Source organism: Seriola aureovittata, chromosome 1 (genome assembly GCF_021018895.1).
Source record: "Seriola aureovittata isolate HTS-2021-v1 ecotype China chromosome 1, ASM2101889v1, whole genome shotgun sequence".
Lineage (NCBI taxonomy): Eukaryota > Metazoa > Chordata > Actinopteri > Carangiformes > Carangidae > Seriola > Seriola aureovittata.
In genome coordinates, this window is record NC_079364.1 from 16864587 (window position 1) to 16883164 (window position 18578).

At 40.0% G+C, this 18578-nt stretch overlaps 1 protein-coding gene across 2 annotated transcripts in view; it reads right to left on the reverse strand.

Annotated features, from left to right (window-relative positions):
• Window positions 1–1281: 1281 nt before the first annotated feature.
• The window catches only part of cgnl1 (cingulin-like 1), a 29952-nt gene continuing 12655 nt past the window's right edge, over window positions 1282–18578 (reverse strand). Inside the window, exons 9-19 of one of the 2 annotated variants that reach the window (XM_056374875.1) lie at window positions 10666–10872; window positions 10428–10532; window positions 10179–10331; window positions 9537–9707; window positions 6959–7120; window positions 6657–6746; window positions 4111–4194; window positions 3757–3881; window positions 3297–3405; window positions 3017–3180; window positions 1282–2885 (exon numbers count right to left, since the gene is read on the reverse strand). In XM_056374875.1, the coding sequence (XP_056230850.1) occupies window positions 2735–2885; window positions 3017–3180; window positions 3297–3405; window positions 3757–3881; window positions 4111–4194; window positions 6657–6746; window positions 6959–7120; window positions 9537–9707; window positions 10179–10331; window positions 10428–10532; window positions 10666–10872 (1521 nt within the window). In that variant the 3' untranslated portion in view covers window positions 1282–2734. The remainder of the gene's footprint in view (window positions 2886–3016; window positions 3181–3296; window positions 3406–3756; window positions 3882–4110; window positions 4195–6656; window positions 6747–6958; window positions 7121–9536; window positions 9708–10178; window positions 10332–10427; window positions 10533–10665; window positions 10873–18578) is intronic. The other variant, XM_056374885.1, reaches the window with a different exon arrangement.

The following is an 18578-nucleotide window of genomic DNA, read 5'->3' on the forward strand; positions in this document are numbered from 1 at the left end:
TGAAGGGGTCAAAGCTCTGGGCTGAGAGGTGATCAGACCCACACACAGGATGCATATGCTTCATATGTTCCAGCAGGAAAAATACTGACCCGCTGAGCATGAAATGAAAGATAGAGAGCAGCTATTGACACAGCTGCTTTGACCCTACAGAGATTTTATGTAAGAATAAGGGAAGTCAATGACAGACTGATCAAATCATCTGTCAAAAAAGCTCCTGTACAGTATTGAGCTAATTGTAATTTACATGAGTTTTTCTATTTTCTCCTACTTTATACGGATAATTCAGAGAGAAACATTGTACTTTTATTCCACATTTATCTGACTTTACCATGTAGATTAACCTTTGCAAAAACGATGCACAAATATTCATCCTATCAAGTAATTTGTGTCTATTATTCCATCCTTTTTTTTCCAAAAAGGTCCCATATTGAAGTTAGTGAGATTTCCATGTTTTTTTGATTATAAAGCAGGTCTAAGTTCTATAATAATACTGTGAAAGTATCAAAGCGCTCAGTCCACAGAGAAATGCACACAGCCCGTGTTCAGAAACTTAAATGAGTTGTCAGTACTTCCGTAACTTTATGATGTCACAACAAAGCAGGCACCGATCAGAGCTACGGTTAGAGCTCCAGAGAAAAGCCTGAGAGAGGATGAGACTTTGGGTACTTACAAATATATTATTTTATGGCGCTCAAAACTTCAAATGAAACACTGGAAAAGTGTAAAATATAGGACCTTAGCCATGGTGATGAGATAACATCAACCTGTTTCTATATTTTTTATAGTTTCATGAATTTCTGATCTCTTGTTGTATCACTTGTTGCTAGTTCTTAAAACAAGTTGATTTCTCTCTGAAACAGGTTGAAATAATACAACTATACCGCTGATTTTTCCCCCCTTGAACAAAACAATATGATCAACATATAAATAAATCATCATATAAAATCAGCTCCACCCCAATCAGCTTACAATCCTACATACATGTTAATGCAGATGATAAAAGTCAATGTTTTTTTTGTTTTATTTGCTGATTAAAACCTTTATTCAAGTAAAAATGAATGCAGGAGTTAAAGTCCCCGCCCACTGAAGAAAACCTGTTCTGCTCACTTGGAGGTTTTGAGCTTCACTGTGGAGAAAGTGCATGTGCAGAGTTTGACACTAGAAGGCAGTTTTAAGATTCATCTGCTAAAGGGGAACGCTTCTCCGTAGTTTTATGTCCGGAGGGGATCTTTAAATGTTAAATGTCAGTTGGCAAGAATTATTCACCAGGAAAAAAGCATGTGAGAGTAACTGGAAGTAACTTTATTTTAGTCTCAGCAGGATTTATGAACATATAAATGTGTATAGAGAGGTAGTGGCAGGAATTTGTTTCAATCCACTCTCCCCCTCCGCAGGTGTCAGACTTGGGCATATGAAGAGACAACAGAGAGTGCAAATCATTATCATCATCATCACAGTGTAGCAAAAAAAAAAATCGATTGTCCGTTTATCTCATCTGAAGAAATTCCCTCATATAGTTAAAGGAAAATTTGAGGAGGTCCAAATATGTTCTTTTACAGGACCTGTAAGGACTTATGTACAGAGTGGCACAATTCAAATACACACAAATGAGGTTAAACAAAAAGACTGTCCCCATGCTCAGTATTAACACCGTCCCCATTCAGGACAGAAATCAGCAGAGATAGAAGTTATATGTAAGTGTTTCCAGTATAAAAATGTCTTCAGAGATGAAATGGTTTCGATATTTGTGGCTTTATTCAGTGCTCTAACTGTTAAAAAAAAGTCTGATTCAGAATCAGTAATCAGACATTAATTAAGGCGATGCCACATAATCGCATGAAGCAGCCTTTTCCAGTAAATGTATAGGCAATACTGTGATGTCACTAATATATGAGTAACCTGCTAATTACTAAGCAATTCTGTTGATAACAATTGAATGGAACGACAGTATTATTGGTCATCAGTAATACAAAACTGTATAAAAATGGATGTGTACAAAGTCCCTCATTTATTGTTCCCTAAAAACCTCACTGAGCCGGGATTTTGTATATTCAACTATGAATAAATAAGAAAATATCCTGACGCTCTTCACTTCATATTTTTGGATTTGATCTTAATTCATTTAAAACAAAAAAGGTAAATATATTTTATTTAACTGAATAATACAAAAAATTATGTTCAGATATTGTATGTAAATTTAACATATTTGATAGGCATAAAAAAGTAAGTGTTAATAACTTGATATTGTTCACAAAGGCAGTTCTGATTGTGTTGTTTTACAGTGCATTAAAGAAGCGTTTTCAAAATAACTAATGCTAGAATAATCATCGACAAGCATTTGTAATCCATTTGTTAACGAAGCAACTGACAATCTTGGACAGGTAAGACTTTGTGTAAGAATGTGCAGTTGCCAAATTAAACAGTATGTACATTTAATTTCTACAGGACAGGATAAAACATCAAAATTTATGATTTCATCCATTAATCTCAGCTGCTCAAATAACAGAGTGAATTTGTGGACACGAGACAATACCCAGATTTAACATCCAAGTGAATTTATGAACTCTGTTGAAGTGTGGATTTTCATATACAATATTTCAAATAATCTCACTTAGCTGGGAAGTCTCTGAATATTGACACTGATCTTTTAGTGTAATATCTAGAGTTTTTCTCCAGCTGTTTGGTCCGACAGTGATGCATATAAAGCAGCTTCATTCTTGACTTAAGAGCTTGTTTACAACGTGAAGGTGGACAAGATGTTGTCCTGACTCGAGGAGCGCTTGTACCCTGAGGATGAGCTGAAGTATGTCTCCCCATCAGTGCTGATGTCATCATCGTCGTCGTCGTCAAGGTTGTTGAGCAGCGGAGCAGACGTGTTCTTACGCCTGGATGAGACAGAACAATACTATGACTAGGACACTGAGAATGTCTGTGTTATCCTTAAGCTTTTCTTATTTTAAAGCCCTGATCTGTCTGTTATGGACAATTAATTAAGGATAGAGCTGTATGCGTTTACCTCATCTCACTTCGCATCGATTTGAGCTGGCTCTGGAGCTGCTCGTTGGCCTCCTGTTGCTCATCCAGGTCTCTCTGCAGCTTCTTCTTGCTGTGCTCCAGGCGGTCGATCTCCTCCTCAGCCTCATCCATCTGCCTCTTCAGGGCCTTTAGACGCAGATTCAGCTTCAAGACAGAAACAACATGGAGCGTGTTAAAATGGTTGAAGATCAACGATTACTTACACTGTGTGGCTGAAAGACAGATATTAAATCTTTGCGGAATGGGTGTGTGTTACATACTTGGTCCTTTTGATCCTGTAATGAGTGATGTTCTTCTTCAACTTGCATCATCACTTCTTTAACCTTCCTTTCTAGTCGGCGGTTCACCAGCTGCAGATTGGCATGCTCCCTGTAACACATTCAGTGTGATGGATCATCATACTGCATAAATTTTAAAACACAAATAACTATGAGATGGTTGATCACCTAGAGTCTGATGATAACTCTAACTAATCATTTAAAAGACCCTGTGTAGCTCCCTTACCAACAGATCTGCAAAACATAAATCCATAACTAGCTGTGAAGTCCATCAGTGCTTCAGTATAAACTCTAACATCACTTGAAACCTACAAGTCACTACCTAGGGGTCAACCCCAACCTAATGAACCTCTACTTTTCATTCAAACCTTTCCCTAGAGTTTTTCTCCTCCATCGCCTCATCTCTACTCATCTCTATTCCCAGCTGAAGTTTTCATCTCACCTTTCCTCCCCCTCCAGCCTCTCCTCCAGCTCCTGTATGCGATCCTCCAGCTGGGCTACCAGGCCCTCCTTGTTGGACTTCTGGGAGCCCTCTAGATGAGACACTCTGCCCTTCAGATCTTTATTCTAGAGATCAGAGACAGAAGTAAAGAGGTGCTTAACTGGACTAATGAGAGTTCAAACCATAATCATATCTGTGTGCATAACATAAAAAATGACATTGACGTGAGGATGGATACAATCAAATGAAAATGGTGAAAAGACATGAATGAATTAAATGACTTGGTGCTTTGAACTGAGTTTGTAGAGCAACACTGTGTGTAGTTGTTTTTCCTCCAGACAGGAGAGTGTGTACCTGTCTCTCCAGAGCCATCTTGTCACACTCCAGGTCCTGTCTGCTAGCCCTCTCCTGCAGGAGTTCATTCCTCATCTGCTCCACCTGTCAAGCCGAGTCCAGACACTGTCATTGCTACGCTCCCACACACTCCGATGACAATTATTATCAGGCACTGTCTCACTCACAACAGGAACCACTGTAGCGCTCCGTGAGTCAAAATGCTAAAGAATAGAAGAGTTAATGCTGAAAGGGCCATAGTTAATTGGTGAGCTGGATTTTCTTGTTTGGCTGCATTCCACCTTCTCATGTCAACGCTCAGTGACAGGTGGTTGTGAAAAAAAAACAAAAAAAAACACTGTAGTTTCTGTACAGAATATATGGCTGTGGGTTTTCAAATTTTATACAAATGTTAGTTTATGTGTAAGGTGTATGTGATTATACAACTTTAAAGGAATAGTTTGTCATTTTGTTTAATACACTTATTCACTTTCTTGTTGAGAGTTGAGATCAATACCTCTCTCATGTCTGTAAGGAAAATATGAATAATAAATCACCACCAGCAGCCTGGCTCTGTCCCAACATAGTAAAAACACCTACCAGCACTAAAACTCACTAATTAACACTAATTTTGTGACCAGACTAGCTGCCTCCCCCTGTATGCAGTCTATATGCTAAGCTAACTGTCTGAGATGTGATAGGAGAGTGGTAGGTATAAAGCTTCATGTAAATCTCTGCAAGAAAGCAGATTAGTTTATTTCCCGAAATGTCAAATTATTTCTTTAATACTTATCTGATGTCATTATATATCAACTCACTGCACATTAAATCGCCTCAGAGAGGCCTGACTGCATGAACATGACTGTTTGGTGACAGCCCAGTTCAAAAGAAGAGGGGATGAAAACTAATCGATACAGTGGTGATGGTTCTTTCTTTGTGAGAGGAGCTTAGAATTGGTGATATTTTATGCCAATTAGTGGGTGACAGTGGGCTGCTCCGATGAACGATGGCCCCTATAACTGGTGCACCCAGCACAGTGCTTGAGGGAGCTGAATCAGCAGACTGGAACATAGAGCGAAACTAATCTGCTTTGTGAGAGACGGCAGGAGAGGAGAGGGGAGATTACTCTCATTTAGACAGGAGAGGAGCACCTGGTGCCAGGAGAGACGCAGGTGTTCTTCCTGCTGCCTCTGCTGCAACCCCACCACCCCTCCACTCCATAGCCATTCACCACCCCCACCGCGCCTCCCCACAGACATTAGAGCACACACACCAGCACATACCCACATGCATGTGTGTGTGTGTGTGTGTGTGTGTGTGTGCACGCACACACACGACTAGCACTCAACCTACTACACTCTGACTGCACAAAGCTCGAGCGTTGCCTTGACAACTGACCTCCGTCTCATGCTGAACCAATGCCACTTTGTCACAATGCCACTCTTCTCTCTCTGCCAGAATTTTTTAAAAAGGGAAACCATTTAAGGAGATTTAAAAACTCTACTCAACCACTCTAAGACTCTCTTGATGTCACTAAATTTTGGTCAGAACCTTTGAATCTGTGTCACTTCCAGACAGAGGGGAACCTGTAACCAAGCCAAATCTTACAGGCCTGCCTTTGGATCTCATAGTTTTACATTTAATACAAAAGAGTTGTAAAGGTGCCATCAAACTATGACCACTGGACTACTTGCTACACAGGACATACACATTAGCATAAAATCAGCAGGGTTGCAATAAGAGTGTTATTTCAAAAACTCCAGAACCAACATCCTCCCTCTGATCAGTAAGCACTCTCCCACATACAAACAACAATCCTAAAAGCACATGTACTTTATCTAAATCTTACTTCACAGCGCCTCTGTCAGCAGCTTTATCACAGAGGAAGGAAAAATGGAGCATTTGCTTGCAAGGATATAAAAACTGACTTAAAGCACAAGAGCTGGATTTGTTCTCAAGATGAAGTTACTGAGCGTAATTTCCAAGTGAACTCCACAACCTGAAAACTTGAGACATTTGGCAGCTTGAATATTTTGGCTCGGGTGGTGCATTAAGAAGGGTCTTTTGTGAGTGATGCATGAAAATTGGAGAGACCACGCTGGCAGCCTGCCAATCTGAACGATTATGCAAGATCACCTTACAAAGCAATAACCCTTCCACTTTATCCAGGCCAGAAGTAAAGTGGGAGTGTGGATATTATGTGTAAAGGAACACACACCTGAGAGTGTGCACATTCACCAAAGCACCGATACAACCCATCAACCCGCACATCAATAAGGTGAACTGGCTCTTTCAGGACTATATTTGAGAGCTGAAATTGTTTTGCAGAGGTCATGTGCTCCTTTCGTTTAGAGATTAGTGGTTGCAGTTATGATGTTAGAGGTGGAAGACAAAGCAACAGGAGATCTGGATATCATTTACAGATTGAGATGGAACAGAGACACGTCTGTGTGAACTAAAGAGAACATGGACAGCAGGTCAGTGACACAAGTGAGCGCTGATAATGAGAATGTGTTGAGTATGTGTGTGTGTGTGTGTGTGTGTGTGTGTGTGCATGCATTTTGTACCTGCTCTCTTCCTCGGTCTATCCTGTCCATCAGCTGGTCTCCACTGTGACGCTCTTCATCCAGGTTCAACTCCAGCTGAGCAATCCTGTCCTGTGCAGTTACATCCATACGGTCAGTAGGTGTTGCCATCTAAATATTTTTTCTATAAGTATTTAGCTTAATCATTTTCTATTAATTAAGGTCTACTGACGTGTTCTAGTATCTTAAATGATTATCATAATCGTGCAATTATTTGACATTAATTATAACATCTGCTGGTGACAAAGCCTTTATCAGTGGCTTTAGTTGACATCATTATGTACCTCCAAGAGTTTGATGTGTCGGGACTTGTCTTCTTTAGTGTGGGCGTTTGTGTCAGCCTCCATCTCAAGTTCATTAACCTTTTTCTCCAGCATCCTCTCCCGGAGCTCAGCCTCATCTCGTTCCCTCTGACACTGCCGCAGGTCCTCTTCCCGGCGGGACAACTAAAACAAAATGCACCCATACATTTCAACACCTGAAAATTACTGCAACATCACTGCTTGTTGTGAACACATTTTATTGTCCTATATAAATACCTAAACCACAGAAAACATTTTATCACACTATTTGATCTGTGAAACTTGTCTAGTAGGAGTTCAGTGTCTCATTAAAAAGACCCTCAGCATGTTATAATTACTTCTGCAGTAAAGGTGGATTAAACCATGCCCTCCTGTTGAAAGTCAATCTCACTGTTCACCTTGCTTCTTATCAAGTATTACCACTGTAGCGGTGACCAACAGTTTAGTTGCTGCTTAGTGAAATTATTATATGGTTCCCCTGAGTGACTAATGAATCCGGCACAGCTAGTGTTTACCTCAGCAGCCCCCCCCCCCCCCCCCAAACTGCTGGAAAACTGGCCCCCACTGCTTAATGCTGAGACAATGAAAATTCATCATCTGCCCTTATTTCTCACCCAGAACAAATATTTGGCCATTAGTGCAGAATTATTGCATATTTCATCTTGTAAATTCTTAAGTAAGATCTAATTTAAGCCAAGGAGATAAAGCTGAGCACACAAAAACGAACTAATAAGTGTAATGGGATAATTGCACATTCTCCCTTAAGCCCTGGGTAGCTATAAGCAAGTTTGGAAATGAATTAATTAATTTGTTAATGATTTAATGAAGTCGATCTAGGGAATGAAAATGATATATCGCTTTTTTTATGCTGCCTTCTTGTCCAGATCTCTCTTGAAAAAGATATTTAAACCTATACAAGACTTTTACCTGGTTAAATAAAGGAAAAGAAAAAAGCAATATTCAGCCTATTAGTTATTTTAGTCATGGTCTCTCAAGTTCACATGGGTGGAGACCTGCTGAGCATTTAAGAGCAACTGGAAAAGTGGACTCACTAGGCCCAGTCCAGATCAATCAGTTACTCAGGAGAGGCAGAGGAGGAGGATGTGAATCCAGCCAGCACAGCTTTCACAACAATGATATCACAACAATGACATCCTCATCTTCCTGTGCAGCAGCTGGACAAATATGCATGAGCATTGATACAGACAGAAAAAAAGGAAGAACCTGGATGCTGACCTTGTCCTGTTATACACACTTTACTTACCACCACATGACATGTATAGCTGTAAAATCCGTAAAATTGAGTGGCTGCCGGTTATGCATGACAAACAAAGTATGCAACTAGTGACTACAGGTTCCAGAAGTTAGTTCCTCCCTGAGAAGGAAATGTCTCAAGACATGCCTGTCAAAACCTGTATTAAAAAAGGTACCCAGTGAAGCTTTCATTATAAACAGTCTTGTTTATAAGGTTAGAGTTAGGGTACATTGTGTGTATCCTTAAGGCCTAACAAACACGTTTAATGCATTTCCTATCATAAAACACTTGCATATCCCTTTTTTTTTTTTTTTTTTTAAACGGTTGGAAATCGTTAACACTGACTTGTTTACAGTCCCTTCATCTATTTGCACATTGCTGCCTTTTAGGGCATATTACCTCTAATAAACTGTTTCCTCCCTGTGCAGTCAGCAGAAATGTGTCTCACATCACCCGTGTGCTCATGGTGTTTTTGTGCACATGTTAGTAGAACACAAGACACAGAAAATACAGGTACTCAATCATCTAAAGAATCCAGGAACTCAACAGGGTACCATTAAGTATGGTCTCAGAAATGGCAGGAGTTCTGAAACCAGAGATCTTTAATGTTCTGCTTTCTACCTGTGTTACATTATATCTCACACCGTCCTTCACTTGACTGTAAAACTGTTTGTGTGGTCACCGTGAATACTTCTCAACTGCCCTACCTTGTTAAATAAATGTTTGACAAATAAATAAAATCAACGTGAGTCACCCCCTTTCTAACATTAATTATCAAGATTCATTTATTTCTACTTTCAACAAAAACATTCTTCACATTCCAAAGAGCTGAAGAGGATAAACTGATTGAATGCAAACAATGCAGGGTGGTCAGAGGTTGGTACATTTTACCATTATGGTGTTAAGGCCACACATAAAAGATCACAGAGGGATTCACCACATTAATTCTACCATTGAGTGTAAACATTCATTTAAATAAAGAACAGAGTTTTTCAATGACTTGACTCAGCTCACTGACTTCACTTTAATACTATGTTTTGGGTCTGAGAGAAGCGGGGAGCAGAAATACCTAAGTGATGACATCGCTCTCTGAAAAGAGAGGATGATGTGGGTGGGAGTGGTCAAACTGGTTGAGTAGGAACAATGGCTCATCATCTGCTGTTCTGCATGGGAGGGCTCAGTTGGCCTGACTAACGATGGCCTTGATTTGACCAGTCTCCCCATGAAAGCAGTGTCAGCATTCAAATCTGTGTTTCCGCTACAAGTGCCCATTATGTTGGATGAGGCTGACGTAGCACACTGTACCTCTTCCTGCAGGGTTTTGGCTGCCAGCAGGTACTTGTCCAGCTCCAGTCCTCGCTCCTTCAGGAGCCTCTGCAGCTCCGTCAGCTCCCGACGGTTCTTCTCTTTATAAATATCAATTTGCTCCTGCAGCTCCCGAGTGGAGGACTGAGACGCCTCCACAATATCATTCATCTAGAGGCACAGAAAGAGAGAGAGAGACGAGGCCAAAGAAAGAGAGAGAGGTGAGAAATGTAGTGAACTGTAATGAGGTTAATGTGGTTCAAGAGTAAGTTTTGGATTTCATATCGTATTAAAACTCAAAACCACATTGGCTCGAAAGGCACTGAACTGGAATCCTTCTGCATCCCTTAATCTTTAATAATAAATTGAAATAATTTAATAGCCATAGACAATAAAGCATCTTCAATCAGTCTTTTACTATTTCCGTCCTGTTGAAGACCCTATAAGGTCAAAGACCGGTTGGTGTTTTAAACTAATGTATTAATGTATGAGATTCATTAGCATCAAAATGAGTTGAACGTGTTTCACCAAAATTGGAAACATTCAACATTCAAATTGAGCCTGACGACCTGAGATAAACTCTACTCATGAGGTTACTGCTGAGATGGGAAGTTACTGTACTACAAACTCAAGAACACTCACCTCCCTCTGAAGTTTCTCCACTGTACGGTCCAGGAGCCTCCTCTCATCCTCTATGTCGTTCTTCATGTTCTTAAACTGCTCCTTCTGAGTTTTCTCTTCTTGTAACCGTTCCTCCAACTCCTTGTGTTCACAGCTCAGTTTTGTCAAGTTCCTCTATAGAAGAACAGAGTATTAAAGGTGTCAAACCACGCTTGTGCTAGAAACCCACATTCCTCTACATGCAGTGTAGCACAGCGCTGCTCGTCTCACCTGCACATCCTCTAGCCGCAAGGTCAATGCTCGGTTGGCGCGAGACATCTCCTCTTCTTGCTCCTTAATTTCCGCCAGGGACTCTTCCAATTGCTTCTTCTCTCTCTGTGAAGAGGTCATATAAAACTGTCATATAGTATAACATGCTACAATGGCAGTGTTGAACTAAACCAGCAATGTAATAAAACTAGCTTCATTTGCACTTCTGACTCCCTCTTCATTCATCTTGACCCCTCACCTCCAGTCGGCCAACTCTGTCCCCAAGCCTGCTCTCCTGTAACTTGGCCTCATCGATGATGCGGTTGAGTTTAGAAACTTCATTTTCAAGCTCCTGTGCCCGCCTGCGCAGCCGCTCGGCCTCTTGGGTCAGCCGTCCTGCTTGGCCCTCCACTGCACCCTTGGCTGCCTCCACTTCAGCCTTCTCACGGACCACTGCTGCGCTGCTCTGCAGATCAGAGCAAGACATAAGGCTTCAGTACAGAGCAAGCAGGAGTCTATGACACTCAACAGAAAGTGGAACAACAACGCATTATGGAACATTTTAGACTCCCTCAAATACCTCATGCAACAAAAAGCTACTTGCAGTGCTGTGAGACATAGAATAACAATGTCCACCCATAATTTTCTCACATTTCATAATAAACCAAAAAACCAAAATGGGAAGGGAACTAAATCTTAGCTTTCATTAGCCTCTGCTTACTGAGGCCACACAAAGTCAGTAGACAATCGAGGGAGATCTGTTTTTCCACCTGATATACTGTTGTGAGATGAATATTTCAAGCTTCCTTCATAAACCCAGAATTTCACAGTGTTAGTCTGCACGTGTGGCAGTGACAGAGTTAATGGAGAGTCCAAATTTATGAATGAAGAGACACAGGGTGGAGTGCTGTGCAGGAGAAAAAACCTGAGACAGACAGAGACCTAAATACATGTCTGTGCGAGAGACGACAGAGACAAAGAAAACTGGCGACAACCACGTGACTCAATCTTTACGACAGATAACAGGTTTCAGTTGCAATGAACCTGCCCAAAATGGCTGCATGAGTAGATAACCGTCTTGCAAAAGTTTGTTTGGAAACAACATTTTTTTGGCATGATGGTGGAATGTTAGAAAACTGGTCTGGCAATTTAATTTTTATGTCAGGACAGTGAAGAATGCAGGCAATTGTACACGTGTGGACATAGAACTAGACGGGACATCTGCAAAATTTATAGTTACAATTGCACAATATTACACAGCTGGTTTGCTTATATATTAAAAGGTTATTTAAAAATGTGTCGAAGGTTTAAATAAATGATAAATTTAATGCTGTCTTTCTGTACAGGTAGGTTACTCTCTGTTACTCATCACACACATCGTTGACATCCAAGTATGCCACCACATATGTGTGTGTGTGTGTGTGTGTGTGCATAAAAGCATGACAGCATGGACAGACACACAGACACAGGCACAGACACACACAGACACACACAGACACAGACACAGACACACACACAGACACACACACACACACACACACACACACACACACACACACACACACACACACACACACACACACACACACACACACACACACACACACACACACACACACACACACACACACACACACACACACACACACACACACACTTCTGCCTCAAGAAATCAACAGACTGAGTCTTAACCCAGCTGGTGAAACACATGAAAAGAGGCACAGAAAAATGAATCAGTACAAACAGTTGAACTAAGGCACTCGTTGGGCAGCTTTTCTTGTCATCATCGACCATTAACATAGTCACCTCCTGAGCTAGAAAAGGTGACGGGTTCCTCCCTGTTTCAGTTCTGGCAGGCCAGTCAGACCTGTTTCCCCTGTCGCCACAGAGCCGCCCTTCTCTGCCTCACTGGGTCCTATAGTTTTGTCAAAGGAGCAAGGAGCTCAGTACAGACTCCATTCTGTCAAAACCAGAAACAACTCTGTTTCATCTCTCAAGATTGAAAAAATGAGAATTAATGATAAAAAAAAAAGCTAAATCAACTAAATCACTACAGCAAACATGCAGACCCTATATATAAGGGAGAGAAAACATAGATCACACTCATGTATTCTGGGAATGTTTGAAAATGAAAATATACTCTATGATGTACCGTATGATGATATATGGGCAGTTAACAGTGATATTACAGTATGTACCCAAGACCTTTGTGGAGCTACATTTAGGTCATCTGACACATGAAAATGGAAAACATGAGGACCGACACCTGGTAAAAGTTCACAAGGAAGTAGCGTAAAGAGGAATCCCTACTCTGAGGAGCTGGATGGCCATGGTTGAAGAGATATCTGATATGGAAAGATTCACACATAAATCAACAATCGACATTAAATGAAAAAATGGGAAAACTGGACGGCCTATTAAACCCATTGCAAAGAGACCATGAAAACATTCATACAGTGACTGGGTTATATGAAGTGTTATCATTAAGTTATGTACCTCAATGACACTATTGTTTGTGTTTGTTCTGTAATAATAAGATGCAAATCAATGACATTTAAGTTAAAAAACAAGAGCGTAAACTTAATATTAGAAACACCTGTATAGTACAGTACAAGTCCTCAGCAACACAAAATAAAAAATAACCAAACCTCTCTAAAACAGCAAAAACTGTCATCATAATTTCTATGAAGGTAGGATTGATTGCAGGACAGTTGCATTAATGTCAAACTAGTTCTAGCATGGTAAACCCTTATAAACTGGCATCTGACTAAGTAAATAAACTTGTGGTTTTCTGGACTGATGCATCTACAGTTTGGGCACAGACGATCTCTTCTCTTGTGTTATGTTACAGCAGCTTCCCCGTGCTGCTTTTAAAATTCATGTGTTAAACTCTTGGTTGGCCAAATCTCTTTTAGATAAAGTTCCCTTTGGTTTACCATAACATTTCTACTCATGTAAATCGTTCAGTAATAAATGTGGTTGCATTGGTTGTACTGTAGGTTGTGTTGATGGTGGAAGTTCGGGAATGGAAAATGGGTGGGATGTGGGGCTAAACACAGCTTTCACTACAATAATAAAGCATTGATAGTGTGTGTCAGTGCTCCATTTTAATAACATACACAACAAGTTCAGCCCTTCATACTCCTCTGCCTGTCCCACTTCCCACACTGGGTCATACAAGTTCAAAACAAGACAGAGAGAGGGATATCCTGCTGCTGTCTGTGAGAGGAAGCAGAAGGGAATACAGTGACTTCAGCCTCTTTTTCATAAAACTTTAATTCCAACAACACTCATTTATATTGAGTGATTTTAACAGACCATCATCATGATCTCATGTATATATGTTTCAGTAATGCCTGTGAACTTAAGTGTCAAAACTATAAATGTAATTTACAATAACGCGCATGGCGACCATTAATATTTCACATAAGGCTTCACCAACTTGATTCTTTTCTTATTCAATACTGCAAAAAGTTAATCATTCATTAAAAGTGTTAAGGCATTATTAAAGATTATCTAACAATCACTGACAGATTAGCACTAACAAAACAAATCAATTTATCAGCCTTTAGACAATGATTTGTTTAATTTAATACAATTATTTATAACCTCTTTAAATAAACAAATTTAACAAAGAGACTGACAACACAAGCTGACGTCAGTCCAACAGTACAATATCACTTAAGAATATGTGGTAATATCATACCGCTAGTCCGTTCCTTTTTCCTCTACCCTCACTCTAAGTTTGACTTGGGTCCTGTTGTGTATTCAAACTGTTTGTCTAACGTTGCTCATTAACTAACTTTGTGCAGCCTTTGAAGCGCAGCACGAATGCTGAAGGGGAATGTGTGTCCCAGGTCGTGTGCTGTGGTGAAATCTTGGCTCTCTCAGCTATTCCCACCAAATCAGCTTAAACATAATAAGAGCTGGTGGTCTAAAAATAAATACAGCTAAAAATGAACCTGAAACAGATATCCACAACCAAGCAGACTGTCCATCACTTTCTTGTACTGTTCATTCCATATTTGTGAAAACAGTAATATGCATGATTACATAAAGGTCAGCAAGGTTAAGCCCTTTATCAGGTAGAATAGATTCAAGTTCAAAAACACCCTTAAAAAAACTGTATACATAATCGGATATACATTTGAGCTACAAGTAACCAAGTCCAAATGCAACTCTGAGAGAGGAGTACTGAACACCTGATCTTGTCTCAAGCAGTCCACAAGTCCTTGCAGGTGCTATGTGGCCTTGTTAAATATCTTTCAGAATTACTGTAAAACCGACCGAATGTCTCTCCAAATTAAGCCATTTTCCACAAAGGCAGCTGTTAACATGTTGTAATTTCACTCCATTCCTTATTACTGATGTTGCTCTGTATGTGTTTTCTTTTCTTTTTTGAAGACGAACATGTTGCAGGTATTTTCCATATGTTTTCCCACAGTCCACCATCTGGCAAAAACATTTGTTCCACAAAACCCAATAGAATAGTGCACAATATAGTGAAACCTGCAGTATACAGGCTGTCAATATTCCCAGTGATGGTTTGTTTTGTTTATCCTTATTACACATAAATATGTTAATAATTAATTGGTGTTGAAAAGCTTACATTAAAGTAACAATAGCTGGAAGTCCTTCTTGAACTAGAAAAAATATTTTAAAGTATGTTGGATGCAACAATCACAACTCTCTCTTACTTCATATCACAATCAAACGCAACAGAAATCGAATCAAGTCCAAAGCATTACACAGCACTACTGGATATGAGAAAATGCATTACAGTCTCTGTTAAATCGCTGATCTTCCAAACAGATAATAAGATAAAAACTTAAACAAGAGTTCCAAAAGGAACTCACATTTCCTCCTTCTATTTCCTGCTCATCCTGTAGTCAGTCTTCCCTCATATGTTTCCTGCCTCTCAGTCGTTTCCTCTTTCCTGTGCTGTCAAAGCTGGTCTTATTCACAAATGTCATGTATCACTGATAACTGTCCATTTAACTCTCCTTCTGCGTCCAACTCAACCTCAAGATCACTCCCATTACCTGCAGATAGTACAGCTGATTCAACACAGGAAGCTTAAATATCCACCTTCCGTCTTTGCACCACAACCAGAAAAAATCCTAATTCTGACATTCAAAGGCCTCAAAGCTATGAAGATGTTCCTCATTAATGTTTTAATGGAGTGGACTGAAGTAATCACCAAAACTTTTTTGTTCTGTTTGCAATTGACTTTTCATTAAAATATATGTTACAGTAACCTGCCTTTACAACTTCAGTATAAACAAATAGATTGGGGCTATGCAAAGATACTAAGATATGCATGGCAGGCTGTAATAAGCCTTTAAAATGAGGTCACCAATCTTGTTTTTCCTTATTGAAGGTTTGATCTTTTGACAAGTGATGTCGCCTTATTTTGCCTATGGACAAATATTTCTGTTGCCTTTGATTGAAAGAGGCTACATTTTTTTCACGTGGTTTAATCAAATGAAATCGACCAAGGTTGTTCAGAGTACAGGTCATTTCCTGTATGGTATCACATTATCTGAACTTAACCCTCATGTGAGGGGAAAAAACTGCTTTGGCAGTGTAGATGCCTGGATTTGCTTTGCCAGCACAAAGTATGTGTTACAAATACAACAGCTTCCCTCATTAAAAAAGGTACCAAGACCTGAGGTTAACTGGAACAGAAGGCCTGTCATGGACTGAAAGGAAGGACTGAAGTAGAAATTAAAAGGTGACAGCTGAGACGCAATGGCATTTCTCTGGTCAAAGGAGGACAGTAATCAAATCTTGTCTTGCTTTTAAAAGAGTCTCTGTGCAATGCTAAGCTGCATGTTTGCTGGGGTGCGTGAGTATAACAGAAAATTACAGAGACCAGTGAGACTGGGGCCGTACAAATGCTCTAACATCATTGATGTTTATGAATAAAATAATGATCATAAAAAGCACGTGAGAAAGAGCACAAAGAAGAGCACAAAGAAAAGTCCTAAATCCTTCCCAAAGAACCAAATTTGATTCTTTGGGATTTGGCTGTTGACACCACAAACATCATCTGATGACTACTATGGCCACAGCTGCAATCATCATGTAAAAAGGGTTGGTTGAACCAATCTCACTACTTACATCCCAGAGACTTTGAGGACGTTTTTTTCTAAGGGTTAGGGTCATATCTAACACCAAATATTTATTTCTTTTGGGTTTACTGGGACTAGATTTAAGTCTAGATTTTTTGGGGGATATCAAAAATTTATAATAATTTAATAATTTTAATCTGGCCTTTTATTTTTGTAAAACATTCAGCAAAGATCTGTAAATCTGTTCAATTCTACATTATAAAACTGGATCATGGAATTTGAAGGCAGAAAATATGATGTGCAACACTATACAAGACATTATACTTCTTATACATAATTACACAGCAATTGTCAAACTCAAGAATGTTAGTTGAGACTGACTCACATTTTGAGTTGGTGGCTTTTCATTGGCAGTTAAATCATGCATCACCATCCTGACCAAAACTCGCTCAAAGTCTCCACAGAAAGACAGGGGGGGGAGAAAAACTTGTTTGTGTTCAAGTTTTCCAAAGGATACCAGGTTTGAATAAAGATAACCCATGAATGAGAGAAGGAACGCCCAAAAACCACATCCCACACAACAGTCTGAAGACTAACAGCTCAAACATGGAGATCTAAATCCACAATGTGGTGGTATTAAACAGAACGCGGTGGATGACAGCAGTTGAAAATGTTGCTTTTCTACATGTTTAAAGCTTGCTGAACAACTTATTGACTTTTTACTCACAAAGGTTTTGATTACACTTCAGTGCTACGAGTATAGCTATTCTTCACCGCCGCCTCTGTGCTGACAACTGTGTCAGAGAGGAGAGGCCTTGAAAACCCTGTGTGAATGCATAGCGCATGTAAAAAATTCATTGTGCTTCATGTTTTTATTGCACATGTTCATATCGCAATGACAATGAAAATATGATTTATTGGTCAGCACAACTTGGCAACTGGCCTAAATTCAAATTTAAGATCAAAATGTATAAAAGACTGCCTGATTCAGATTCATTTCTTCATAGCCAGACAGAACATAAAGCAGAACATCAAAACATTGTAAAAAAAAATAAATAAATAAAAAAAAAAGAACAAAAAAATGTTCTTAGTCATTTCAATAGGAGGTGTGTGTTTAACTTGGCTCCTGAATGTTGTTTTGGTTGACTAGGCTCCCACCACATCAGCAATCACAGGTAGCGAAGTGAAGAAACAATAAACATAAAAATGCAGGCCGCTGCCTGGTTCCACACAGACCTGAACCTGATATGGCCATGCAGCCTTTTTCTGAACTGAACACTTTCTGACTTAACTGCAAGGTATTTTAATTCCTGTTCAGATTGTTTGATGTCATTAATCTATAAAGTTATCAATAAAGCTATTTGAAGACCTGGAAGAAGTAATATTTCAGCAAGGATAAATGACTAATTCCTTGCCGTCTCTGTCATGATCCAGAAACCCTCTCCATCATTTCCTTCCACGCTCGCTGCCCTGCGTCTCCTTACTCCCCTTTCCAGTTGCCTGCTAAATCAGTTCCTAAAGCTATGCTGGGAAATATAGCGCTATCATCAAACACACAGACTCATGCAGGAGTCCTTACTTTCAAAACAAGCCTGAGGGGGAACTCTTCTCTGGGCTACGTAAGTTTGATGATCAGACAGTGAGACTTCAGTTCACACACCGGCAGAGATTACTCGAGAGGCGAGCTGAGATACGGGCGAGAATGGCACGGGCCAGAAAATGAACTGGTGAGCGGGAGATCACTGCAGAGTCTTGTGTGGAAACTGTGGAGTTAGGAAATGAAAAAATACAGCATTTGGGATTGAGGTTACAGATGAGAGCATGATAACAATGTGGCCATGTTACACACTGTGGCTCGGGGCTGTAGGTGAAACATAACAAGAGCTGGAAATGGTGTGATAAGAACAAGGCTCTGTCTTTACAGTTGGAAAGGGAGAGTATGGCTGAGACCTATTAAAGCCTCTAACACTGAGAGTTTTGAGCACTGCAGAGATGGAGATGCAACTGCAGCACCATGAAGAGGCATAAATGAAAAGATCCGAGCCTCTCCCGCAGGTTGGAGCGCGTACACTGTAACAGAGCTGGAGCTGAGGGAAGG